Source organism: Lithobates pipiens, unplaced genomic scaffold (genome assembly GCF_037356315.1).
Source record: "Lithobates pipiens isolate NorthernLeopardFrog02 unplaced genomic scaffold, aLitPip1_a1.2 Scaffold_8, whole genome shotgun sequence".
Lineage (NCBI taxonomy): Eukaryota > Metazoa > Chordata > Amphibia > Anura > Ranidae > Lithobates > Lithobates pipiens.
This window is the reverse complement of record NW_027507903.1, coordinates 473191059-473204851: the sequence shown is the minus strand read 5'-3', so window position 1 is coordinate 473204851 and position 13793 is coordinate 473191059. Positions and strand designations below refer to the sequence as shown.

The window sequence follows — 13793 nt, the reverse complement described above, 5'->3', positions numbered from 1 at the left end:
TATCTAAGTATGCAGGCATCCGGGGTAAAGCTGTCCACATAGACCGTCCTCCACACCACCGGCTCTCACCGCTGTCAGCCTGCAATCGTGACTGGAAAGACTACCCTGCAGTATAGCGATCTGAAAGAGAGGCTTAAAGTGCTCGTGGAGCGCAGTGTGGAAGAGATGATGTCAGTGGTGGTGCGGAGGATGGTCTATGTGGACAGCTTTACCTGGATGCCCAAAATACTTAGATGTGCCTCTTTTAATCATCAACCATGTGAGTTGCTAAATGTTGTACCTTTCTTAAATGTAACCATATTGCTACACTTAGAGGTGCCTCTCTTCTCTTTTTTACTCAGTTGTGACATGATGCTATTTGTATATCAAGACATCACTCTTTTATCAAGTCAAAATGTATTAAAACATTTTGCTTGTGTTGCAAAACGTTCTCAAACCGAGTTACTCTCAATCCAAGGTTTTACTGCACACCCCCTGCTCTCCATTCTGAAACATCCCCCTGTTTGCCCTCAAGCTGGCAGGAGAGGAGGGAAGCTGGCAGTGCTGCAGGAGAGGGGGGCACAAAGTAAAACCCAGACAGCATTGGGGTGGGGATGCAGATACCAATCCCTCTGCAGTGCAGCACGAGGAAGAAAAAGGAGAAGCCAGCAAAGCTGCACGGGGTGCCACAAAAGTTGGTAATAAGTCAGTGGTGCCCGGGGCGCCAGTTTGAACTGATGGGACCTGGGCCTGGTACAGGAGGGCTGACTGTACTGCCTTTTTAGCGGCTCTGATCCCAGCAGTGGACATCTGTGGAGACAAAAGGATAACTGGAGATTTTGCCCTTCTTGTTGAAATTGGCCTTATTACCCTATGATAAACAAGAATGTGATTGCCATGAGAGGAAGGTCATGTCTCATATGTTACTTTGTTAACAAACAAATGGTTTAGGTTCTTTTTAGAGGTAAGGCTACTTTAACTGACAATACTTGCCATTATCTCAATATACAATCTTCTTCTGACAATAATGTGTAGTACAAAGGTCTGCCTGATTGGATAAAATTTGAATGCATGGCTTCACTATGATAACTCTAAAGGTGATTGTGAAATAATATTGTTACAATAGGGCCAGCTTTAGGGTTACCATTAGAATTAGGCTGCTTTTACACTGAGGCGCTTTACAGGCCCGCTGAGCAGGCAAATGACTGGTCTGTCTCTGAACACTGTTCAGGGACTGACCTGTCAGAACGCGCTCTCCTCTATGGGGGTTCGGATGAAGACAGGCCATAGAGTCTGTTTTCATCTGATCCGCCAGACGGATGGAAAAATAGGGTTTCCATCCGTCAAACTTTAGCGGATCGGAGCGGGTCGGATGTCAGCGGACATGTCACCGCTGACATCCGTCACTCCATAAACCTGTATGGAGCGTCCGTTCAGGTCCGCCTAAAAAACTGAACGGTCCATGTGAAAGGGGCCTTATTAGAGTTAGCAAGAACAGGTCCAGGATATGTGAAAAGAGCTTCTGTAACCCTCAGGAGGTATTTAAAGCTCATTGCCAATGTATTTTGGAGAGGATTGCTTTGTTCCTCCCTATTTGTGACATGTACAGAATAGTGAATGAAGCTATAGAAAAATGTAGTATAATAGATTGTACACAACACCAGTGACCCATCTATCATTGTTATTCTCTCTGTCCAGATCTGGCCCAAAGCAATTTTGCTGCTGGCTTAGACATACCATGATGATCAGTGAGATTTATTGTAGTGCTTGCAGATTTTTCTCTTTATTGGTTTGACTTTTTTTAAATCTTCATTCATAGCGGAATTTTTAGGGCAAGTATGGAAGTGACTAGCCTGTGTCCTCCATCACAAAAGAAATACAATGCAGATTTTCCAGTCAATAATATTATGGTTTGAATAAAACTCAGCACAGGATACTTAAGGATCCTGCCTTCCACCACGAGACCGGCTTTTTTGATATATAAAGAGGCCACAGTGATAAGACTGACCCGAGGGGAGAATCATAAAGATAATCAGTGCGCAGGACAGAGAGATCCCTCAACGAAGACGCACAGCACCCTTGGCTGTGTGACGCAGACTGCGTTGTGTTCAGACAGATCACCACTATGTCTTCTGAATCTCCGGGATGTGGGGCAGAATATAACAATGTATCAATACAAACAAAAGGAATAAAAGACCCAGGCTCTTCTTCAAATATTTAATGGTTACAAATAAAACAAACAATAAAGCCAAAAGTTGAAAAGAGGTGGCTATTCAATGCACATTCACTGCCTTAGATCCACTGTATGTGGTGGCCAATCTGTGCGTTAAGTTTCCACATTATGGGAAGGTTAGATACCAGCGAATGCAAATGAGGAATTTGAAGCTGAAACCTTTATATTCAGGGCATCAAATGTGCATTGAATGTATAAAGCAGCGAGCATGTGCAAGTGAGCGTGTCCTCCATGGAAATCAGAGGATAAATGATTGAGATAAAAAAAATTAATCATCTTCTCCAAATTATGAATGTTAAATTCAGATTGGCCCAAACAACTGTTCACTGTACTTATAGTTTGAGGGGAAAAAACATCCCTTAGATAGGTTAGTTATGTGCAGAGCTTTTCCACACTATCTCCTGAACCTCCCAATTGGGTCCCTGACGCCGTCCCATCACATTAAAGGCCAAAAGAGACGCTTTGGAAGTAAAAGATGGGACCAGGCTCGACTATTACAAGAAGTGTTGCACATAACTTCAGCTGCTTACTGATTAATTTTACATGTGGATTTGTCAGGAACCATAAACCAGGCGTAGACAAAAAATACAGTTAAAAATCACACCTTTAATAAAATAGCAAAAAATAACATAGTACAGGAACGTATTAAAAAACTGATGCCAGGGTTTAGATGCCAGAGCAGGTAATCAGATGAACCAGGGTCGGGAAGCCAGAAGTCAGCGTAGTAAGGAGCAAAAAACAGGAAAAGGCATCGGAAGAGATGTCAGCCGGGCCAAGTCATACAAAGGAACACACTGGAGATCATAGACTAAGCAAGGGCATGGAGGAAATGAACAAAACTACCTCAATACTGGGCACTTTCACCCCCTTTCTCCCCAGAACACTTTTCAGCTTTCCGTGCTCTCGCACTTTCAATGACGATTACTCAGTCATGCTACACTGTACCCAAATTAAGTTTTAATCATTTTGTTCACACAAATAGAGCTTTCTTTTGGTGGTATTTATGCACCACTGGGTTTTTTTATTTTTTGTGATATAAACAAAAAAAAAACGAAAATTTAGAAAAAAATTTTTTTTCTATTTTAAAGCAATCCAATAAAATCTAATTTTGTCATATTAGGCTAGAATGTATTCTGCTACATGTCTTTGGTAAAAAAAATACAGATAAATGTATGATAATAGGTTTGTGTGAAAGTTATAGAATCTACAAGCTAGGCTACATATCATTGAAAATTGATCAGTCCTAATGTACTGACGGCCTATCTCATTTCTTGAGGCCCTAAAATGTCAAGACAGTACAAATACCCCCCGAATGATCCCTTTTTGTAAAGATGACAGTCAGATGTATTTAGTGAGAGGCATAGTGAGTTTTTTGATGGTACAATTTTTTGCCCACAATAGTTTGGAAAATTAAGATGGCATAGATAAAGTTGCAATTACACCCCCAAAATATATTCTTCTACTCGCTCTGAGTATGGCGATACCAGGGTGGATTTGATTTAAATCAAGTCGATTTATGTCACGATTTAAATCATGATTTAAATCACTAGTAAAATATCTTGATTTAGATCAACTCAATTTAAATCATAATTTTTAAAGAGCAACTGTCATCTCTGTCCCGTAGCGGCTCCTCCTCTGACCCGCTGTTGACTCACACACAGTCCCATTCACTTTTATGGGGCGGCTGATGATGCTGCAGTGACACAACAAGGTGAGGGACGTGGCGGAAGCGGGTGAGTAGTAAACACACAAATCTCTGTTCTGTCAGGGGAGAGGAGACATATTGTTTGTTCCTACTAAGTAGGAACAACGATATGTCTCCTCCCCCAGTCAGTCCTATCCCCATACAGTTAGAACACATGTAGGGAACACACATTTAACCCCTTGATTGCCCCCTAGTGTTAACCCCTTCCCTGCCACTGACATTTATACAGTAATCAATGGATATTTTTAGCTCTGATCACTGTATAAATGTTAGTGGTTTCAAAAAAGTGTCAAAAGTGTCCGATCTGTCCCCCACAATTTTGCAGTCCTGATAAAAATCGCAGATCGCCGCCAATACTAGTAAAAAAATATATGATAAAAATGCCATAAATCTATCCCCTATTTTGTAGGCACTATAACTTTTGTGCAAATCAATCAATATACGCTTATTGCTAAAAAAAAAAAATTACCAAAAATATGTAGAAGAATACATTTTGACCTTAAATGAGGAAAAAAAATATTTTTTTTTGTTTTTTTAAATAGGGGATATTTTTTATTTCAAAAAGTAAAAAATATTGTGTTTTTTTCACAATTTTCATTTTTTTTTTGTTTATAGCGCAAAAAATAAAAAACACAGAGGTGATCAAATACCAGAATCAGTTAAATAGCCAAAAAGGGCATGGGTGAAGGCTAGACGAATGAGGCAGGTAATGGTAACCGGATGAGTCACTGTGGAAACAATGAGTGGCTGGTAATTAACTGACAGCTGAGCAGCTTCTGAGTACTGAGGCTCTATTCACACCTTGGCATTCCGTTTTGTGGGTGGAAACGCCGTAAGCGGAAATGCCACAAATCATGGAACACCCTTCCGCTATTTTGAATGGTACCAAATCGCAGCGTGATTTTGCCGTGATTGGTGTCAGATGAATTGTGGTAAAATCGCATTAAAAACATGCAAGCAGAATCGCAGGACGCCCAAAAGAAGCACAAGAGCTTCTTTTGGGTGTCAGGTGCTCTGCGGATGTTAGTTTGTGTGTTTTTACCATGATTTTATCATGATTCGTCGTGCGACAATCACGGCAAAATCGTGCCGAAATTTGGTGCCATTCAAAATAGCGGGGATCACAAGGGTGTTTCTAAATCGCAGCCAGAATCGCGGCGATTCCGCCCGCAAAACGCAATGCCAAGGTGTGAATGGAGCCTGAAAGAAAAGAGCTGCTAATAAATAGCAGGAGCCCAGCCCTGACAGGATTTCAGTGAAGATCATATCTGCTTACATAATTTTTTATTGCATGCTTTATTTATATTGCCTAAGTAAGTTTACTTTAAATAAAGATGTCCTTTTATTTCGTATTTCCAACCAGCAATAAAGGGAGGGTCAGTACACCTAAAAAAGATATTTGATGCTTCTTGTAGTAGACTTGATTTTTAATGTAAAGATGTTTTGTAGCTTATCCAAGCCACTTTTTCAGTCCTATTAAACGTAAGTAATATCTTGAATAAACTATGCAAAGTCTTCAGCATTATATAGAACAAGGCCATTTGAATGTGCCTAACTAATATTAGATATACTATACCATGACCTGGATGAATAAGATCATCGTAGACATAGAGTGGGGAAAATAATTATTTGATCCCCTTCCCTTCAGATTTTACAGGTTTGCCCACTTACAAAGAAATGAAGGGTCTATCATTTTTATCATAGGTGTATTTTAAATGATAGAGACAGAATATCAACCAAAAATACAGAACAAAATGTATGCGCTACTCAGTGTATGATTAATAATGTGAATGTTATTCGAAAAATAAAATAACCAAAATGTGTACAGTGATCAAATGGATAGAGGTGCCAACTCCAGTAGTGTCACCACATACATCAACAGTATAATATTATATTAATGGAGCTGTGCTAAATCTAACAATGATTCCTAAATAATCAGTAAAGAGAACTATATCATATATATTAATACATAAAGTGGAATATAATGTAATGCAAACATAAAATAGTGAGTTGAGTGCCTAACAAAGTATCCACAGGAGATGGTGTTTCAAAAGTCCAGTGCAAAAACATGAATAAACACGATAATTCTTAAGTTCTTGATGAAATGCTTAACAGTGCTTCCAAAAAATCTCGATCTCTGTATAGTGTATGTCATTCAGTAGTTGGTAGCAATCAATCAGCTCACACTATCCCTACAGTCAAGCACGGAGGTGGAAACATTATGCTTAGGGACTGTTTCTCTGCTAAAGGTACTAAGGACTTTGTCGCATTGCGGGGCCATGTATTGTAAAATCTTGGATGAGAACCTTCTTCCCTCAGCCAGAACACTGAAGACAGGTCATGGATGGCTCTCCCAGCATGACAATGATCAAATTATACTGCCAAGGCAACAAATGAGTGCCACAAAAAGAAGCACATTAAAGTCATGGAGTGGTCTAGTCAGTGTCCAGAACTTAATCCTATAGAAAATTTATGGAGGGAGCTGAAACTTTGAGTTGCCAAGAGACAGCCAAGAAACCTTAAGGATTTACAGAAGATCTGGAAAGAAGAGAGCACCAAAATCCCTCCTGAGATGTGTGCAAACCTGGTGGCCAACTACAAGAAACGTCTGACTTCTGTGCTTGCCACCAAGTACCAAGTCATGTTTTGCTTGGGGGTCAAATTCTTATTTTACTCACTGAGCTGCAATTTCATTTATAGCATTTGTTTAATGTGTTTTTTTCTATCATTTAAAATACACCTACGATAAAAGTGATAGACCCTTCATTTCTTTGTAAGTGGGCAAATATACAAAATAATATTAAATAATAATTATTTTACACACTGTATGCTTCCTGACTCTCTAATGGACTCCAGTACCCGGCTCTTCCCCACCTGCTGAATTTTTTCAACATAAATGTATATTCTAACAATGATAAAAAGATCATTTTATGGTGGCCAGGGCTGATGGGAGGAGCTGGGAACACAGTGGAGGAGCGATCCAGGGCCCATAAAAGGTTGATGAATTATTCAATCTCTGTCCTTCAAATGTCAGGACTTAACACAAGGCCACATTGTAAAGTGTGCCAATTGTTTTAGAACCTCTTCCTTGTTTTTCAGGTTCATCGAAGTGATGTGACTGTTGTGGTGTTTTTTATAATGCCAACAAAGACAAATAATTTCAATGTGGAGACACTGAAAGGTCAGGCAGTGAGGAAACAGCTCTGGTGAGGACTCTTCCACTTATTTTGTGTTGTGGTATCTTGTACAGAGAACACTGAGCCAGTCATATAAGTCTCTGCACCAGAAGAGCTTACACTCAAATGTCCTATTGCAGTCACAAATTATTATTATTAATATTATTATTATTATACATTTATATTGCTCTGAAATAATCCATAGTGCTGTACAGAGAGCACTGAGAAATTCACATGAGTCTCTGTACCAGAGGAGCTTATATTTCAACCTCTTCCCACTATCTGTGCTTATTTATGCGGCCTCTCAGCGGGTGGCCTTTAACACTAAAGGGCGAATATATGCGGCCCCATGTAAACATCTTTCTGTGCTGAGTGTGCGCGCCCTGTACAGAGACCGGCAGGTACCGGAAAGCTCCCAATGCATACATGTGATCGGGAGCTTTCTGATCATGTGACCTCTGTAATAGCCAATCACGATGGTCACGTGATTGGAATGCTCGCCTCCGCTTCCTGGCATTTAGAACCTCTTAACGGGCCAGTAGGGGGCAGCAGGAATGGGTTAATGTCCAATCACAAGCCATTATCATTATTATTTTTAATAAACATTTATATAACTCTGATATATTCCATAGTACTGTACAGCGAACGCGGACCAGTCATAAGTCTCTGCACCGGAGGAGCTTACACTCTATTGCCCTGTACACACGGTCGGGCTTTCCAATGACAAAATCCATCTGATTTTTTCAGACGGATTTTGGCCCAAACTTGTCTTGCATACACACGGTCGCACAAAGTTATCGGAAAATCCGATCGTTCAGAATGATGTGATGTAAACCACGTACGACGGAACTATAAAGAGGCCAGTAGCCAATAGTTTTCGTCTCGTAATTTATTCTGAGCATGTGTGGCACTTTGTGTGTTGAAATTGTCTACACACAATCGGAATTTAAACAATTGGATTTTGTTGTCGGAAAATTTTAGATCCAGATCTCAAACTTTGTGTGTCAGAAATTCCGACGGAAAAAGTCAGATGGAGCCCACACAGGATCGGAATTTCCGACAACACAGTCCAATCGCGCATTTTCTGTCGGAAAGTCCGACCGTGTGTACGGGGCATAATGTCCCACCACAGTCACACACTATCATTATTATCCCCTTCCCGCCGAGCGTACGCAGATCTGCGTACTCGGCTTCCGGGGGGTATACCGGGATGATGCCCGCACCTGCAGGCATCATCCCGGTACCGTTTTGTTCAGCGGGCGATTGGCTATCCAGCCATAACAACCGATGCGGCTAAAAGCCGCTCGGCTGTTATGCCGGAGGAGCGGGAGGGGACGTCCCCCCTCCCGCCGCCTCCCGCCGCTGTTACCGGTGCTCCCGTTCGATCGGGAGCACCGATTCAACTTGCGCTGCCTCCGGCCGCTGGGGAGGAACTGGAACGAAGCCGTAATCGGCTTCGTTCCAGTCTCCTCATAGTAAACACGGAAGCGACGTCATGACGTCACTTCCCGTTTACTCGGCTGCCAATGGCGCCGGTTTTAAAAAAATATCCGGTATTCAGAATCGCCGTTTTCGGCGATCTGAATACACTGAAGTGTAAAGGAGGGGTGGGGGGTCTTTTAGACCCCCGATCCCTCCATAAAGAGTACCTGTCACCGCCTATTACTGTCACAAGGGATGTTTACATTCCTTGTGACAGCAATAAAAGTGATCAATTTTTATTTTTTTTTTTTTAAACAATTTAGTCATTTTAAAATAAATAAAATAAATTAAAAAATGAAAAAAAAAAATGTAAAGCGCCCGCCGTCCCCGCGAGCTCGCAAAGCAAAGAAAACGCATACGGAAGTCGCGCCCGCGTATGTAAACGGTGTTCAAATCACACATGTGAGGTATCGCCGCGATCGTCAGAGCGAGAGCAATAATTCTAGCACTAGACCTCCTCTGTAACGCTAACCTGGTAACCGTAAAAAATGTTTAAAACGTCGCCTATTGAGATTTTTAGGTACCGTACTTTGTCGTCAATCCACAAGTGCGCGCAATTATAAAGTGTGACATGTTTGGTATCTATTTACTCGGCGTAACATTATCTTTCACATTATGCAAAAAAAATGGGATAATTTTACTGTTTTGTTTTTTTTTAATTCATGAAAGTGTCCCTTTTCCCAAAAAGTTGCATTTAAAACACCGCTGCGCAAATACCGTGTGACATAAAATATTGCAACAATCGCCGTTTTATTCTCTAGAGTCCCTGTTAAAAAAATATATATAATGTTTGGGGGTTCCAAGTAATTTTCTAGTAGAAAATATGGATTTTAACTTGTAAACACCAAATTCCAAAAATAGGCTTAGTCATGAAAGGGTTATTATTACTTCTGTTGTGTTTTTCCAGGGACACAGCTCAGGCAGTGAAGGAGAAGTTTGGGAAGAAACTGTATGCAGCATTGCTGAAGTACGTATAACAGTAAATTCAGTCTTTTTCCTCATCTATCTCTAAAAAGTAAATGTAAACCCTAATTTTGTTTCCTCTGTGCTCTATGTATGATAAACATTTGCCATTTGTTCATTAATTCCTGTTTTCCTGAAATTCCTTTTTTCAATCTTCGTTACATCTCAGTGCTGCTGATCTCCTGCAACTTCTTTACAGCCACCTCCTGTCTACATGCACTCTAGCAATGGCAGCATGGCATTTCTTGGGGTGGGCTAACTGGTTGTGACAATAGTGGACCATGCTTGTGTAATGTTTGCTGAAACAGACACTTGCAGTTTCCTACCTGGTGGTGACAATGCAGGAGAACAATTGAGATACAAAGCATTTTAATCCTATAACAGGAAGTGCCTGAACACAAAGCTATGACAGGATCACCAGGCATGATTTCAATGAAGGACGCTAATATAAAAAGGTTTAAATTACTTTTGAATTGCGACAAATATTAAAGATTTAAGCTTTTAGAGATTTTTTTTTTATTAACCACTTCAGCCCCAGAAGAATTTACCACCTTCCTGAGGAGAGCACTTTTTGCGATATGGCACTGCGTCGCTTTAACTGACAATTGCGCGGTCATGCAATGTTGAACCAAATCAAAATTGACAGCCTTTTTTTCCCACAAATAGAGCTTTCTTTTGGTGGTATTTGATCATCTCTGTGGTTTTATTTTTTTCCGCTATAAACTAAAAAAGAACGTCAATTTTGAAAAAAAACTATATTTTTTACTTTTTGCTATAATAGATATCCCCCAAAAAAATATAAAAAAACAAATTTTCTGAGTTTAGGCCGATATGTATTCTTCTACATATTTTTGGTAAAAAAAATAAAAATAAAATCGCAGTATATTGATCGATTGATTGGTGGCGATCTGAGATTTTTATTGTGACTGTGACATTATGGCGGACACATCGGACCCTTTTGACACTATTTTGGAACCATTGTCATTTATACAGCGATCAGTGCTATAAAAATGCACTGATTACTGTGTAAATGACACTGGCAGGGAAGGGGTTAAACACTAGGGGGTGATCAAGAGGTTACGTGTGTCCTAGGGAGGGATTCTAACTGTAGGGGGGATTGTCTCACTAGAACATGACAGGGATCACTGCTCCCGATGACAGGGAGTAGTAGATCTTTGTCATGTTGCTAGGCAGAACAGGGAAAGGCCTTGTTTACATAGGCGTCTCCTCATTCTGCTGCTCCATGAAATGATTGTGGGCCACCGACGGACATCGAGTCCACTATGCTGCGATTTAAGGGGATGTACATGTACGCCCATTTGCCCAGCTGTGCCATTGTACATCGTCGTGCACTGATCGGCAAGGGGTTAATACAATATAATATAATATAATATAATACTTTACTGTTCAGTTCTAGAGACCATACCAACACAAAAATATTGAACAAGGTAGAACAAGTCAAGAGACGGGCAACAAAGATGCTGAAAGATCCGAGGGATAAAACATATCAAGGGAGACTGCAGGACCTTCATATGTACAGTCTTGAGGAAAGAAGGAGTGGGGACATGACTGAAACCTTTAAATACATGAAGGGGATGAATCAGGTTCAGGAGGGCAATATTTTCAGTATGAAGCTAAGATTAACAATACGGGGACATGACCTCAAACTAGCAGAAGGAAAGTTCAAAATAAGTCTCAGAAAGTAATATTTTACCGAAAGAGTAGTTGATGCTTGGAATAGACTTTCAGTGGGGGTAGTGAGCCAGTAAACAGTAAGTGGACTTAAACATGCTGGGGCAAACATAGATCTATATACTCATGCAAAAGAAAAAAATAGGAAAAACTGAAAAAAAACTAAAAATATATATATATATATTGTACATATATACTGTATATTTACTGTATGCAGTATATACTGTGTATAAATGGGCAGACTTGATGGACCTAAGACAAAAAACATTAAAAACACACATAAATAAAAATAAATTGGGGTCGATTCTATATTTAAGAAGACACTAACCTCAATTTTTTTTATAAAATAAAAAAAATGCAATGGGGTTCATTTTACTAAAATGTGAGAGTGCAAAATTTGGTGTAGCTCTGCATAGAAACCAATCAGCTTCTACGTTTTATTGTCAACGCTTAGTTGAACAAGCTGAAGTTAGAAGCTGATTGGCTACCGTGCACAGCGGCACAAGATTTTGCACTCTCCAATTTTAGTAAATCAGCTTCACTATATTTAAATACAAGTAGAATACACCTTCTATCTCTCTCTTCTTTTGTTTCATTTCTCAAATGGAAGCTTTTTTCTTAGTAATACAAAGCCCGGGCCTAACTCTGTGAGTATCAACTAAGTCTCAAAGTGAACGTACAAACTTCAGCTACAGACTCAGTACTCCTACCCCGTTGGCCAAGCCCCACTGATGCATTTCAGCCTATTTGGGCTCCATTGGTTAAACCCAATCAGGGTGAAACATGTTAGTGGGGCATGGTCAATGGGCGGGGACTGTAGCTGAAGCTTGTACTCTCACTTTGAGTCGTGGTTGATACACACAGGTTGCGGCCAGGGGACTTTGTACTACTGTGGATTCATGGAGTAAGATGTGGCTACATCCCTTTGCCATATACATGGAAACACTCTGTGACTTGTCAATTAATCTATGGGCCGCATTGCCGAGCCCCTGGTTTCAGTCTCTCCTGCGGGCACATTCTCTTTGCAAATCTTGAGCCTATTGAGGCTTTTTGCTTATTTTGAGTAAAACCTTTTGTATATGAGAATTGAGGCACCTACAGATTTGTGCAACCCGTTCTTTCTTTACACAGAAGATTGGGAAGGGTGGACCAAAAGGGAAGTAGTCATGGCCAAATACCAGTCTGGGACAAAGCCACACAAACCAATGACAGGCATTTGTATGTAATGGTCCCAATACATCTATCTTTGATTTAATATCTCAGAATTATCAACTTACCACCCAACTTTTTGCTCTTCACCCCTGAGGAAAGTTTTCAGCAACTAGAAACGCGTCGGGTGTGGGGTCATCACCTTAGATTATGATTAATATTTATTGTTTTTTTTTTTTTTATGTAATTATGTGTTTATAACATTTTGCTACACCATTGGGACATTGTTTGCTTAGTAGTCCCTCTGGTTTTAATGTATTTATGTGTATCTTTTGTTCTGTATTTGTTAATAAAATATTCATGTTTTTGATTTGTGTGTGTTGTTGGTGGTCACTTATAATCCCATTTATATAGGGGGATTTTTTTGTTCAAGATGTGCTCCTTGAGCTACCAGTAGCCTGATAAGAAAGAAGCCTGACAACAACAGTGAACAGATTTGATGTAAAAAAAAATTTATTTTTTTTGTTTTGTGCCAATTTTACTTTTAACTCCTAACAATAACCTCAAACCAAAGACAAAATGTATACTACAGCGATAAATGCTATATTACCAGAGCAATAAACACTTTCAAAGTGATACTAGTAACAGAAATATTGTATATGCGCTGGAAATATTATAAAATAAAAATGTTACAATGTAGCAAATTATCAAAAACTTACATCAAAATCTTTTCTCCCGAACGAAATATTTGGTCACCTGCTTCCCCTGGGATGTCACCAGGACCAGCTATAACAGAGTTCACAATTCTGGTTAACCCGCGGGACAGGCTCCCCCCTGGCAGTCCAGTACTCCTCTTCTGCCAGGATCTGAACTTCCAGTAGAGTTTATAGGGGGGTCTGTAATAGCAGGAAGGGGTATGGCCAGGTGTAGTTGGGGGGGGTGATACCTGATTGCATTTTTTTATTTATTTGTTTTGTTACATAATGAAATCTTCTCTTCAGAGGAGAAATTCCTGATCTGAGCAAGATCCTGGACAGAGATGACCTGACCATCATGAAGCGGGCGATATACTCCACACAGGTGTGATCATCTATATTTCTTTGTGTTTTGTTGTTACTTGGTGGGGGTTTTTCACATTAAAAAACAAAGCAAAAAGCAATTACTTATAAAAAAAAGGGGGGAAAAAGTATTTATAATGTTTTTTATATCTATACACAAGTGTTTTAGCCTTTCATTTCTATTTTTTTTTTCACAAAATTTATTCAAAGTTTATAACAGTTTACAGAATGACATTTTAGCAAATATCAAAGTATGCCAGATTAGATAAACAGGTCAGTTTACAAACAATCAGAAAGATATATTAAAGTGTATGTTTTAAAGTAATAACTGAAGGGTAGCTTACTGTGTCCTCTTC

General features: G+C 39.8%; 1 protein-coding gene across 1 annotated transcript in view; it reads left to right on the top strand.

Moving 5' to 3' along the window:
- The window catches only part of GYS2 (glycogen synthase 2), a 94704-nt gene that overhangs the window by 52357 nt on the left and 28554 nt on the right, over positions 1-13793 (top strand). The window contains exons 8-10 of the mRNA XM_077468688.1: positions 7017-7123; positions 9483-9542; positions 13381-13459. Of these exons, the coding sequence (XP_077324814.1) occupies positions 7017-7123; positions 9483-9542; positions 13381-13459 (246 nt within the window). The remainder of the gene's footprint in view (positions 1-7016; positions 7124-9482; positions 9543-13380; positions 13460-13793) is intronic.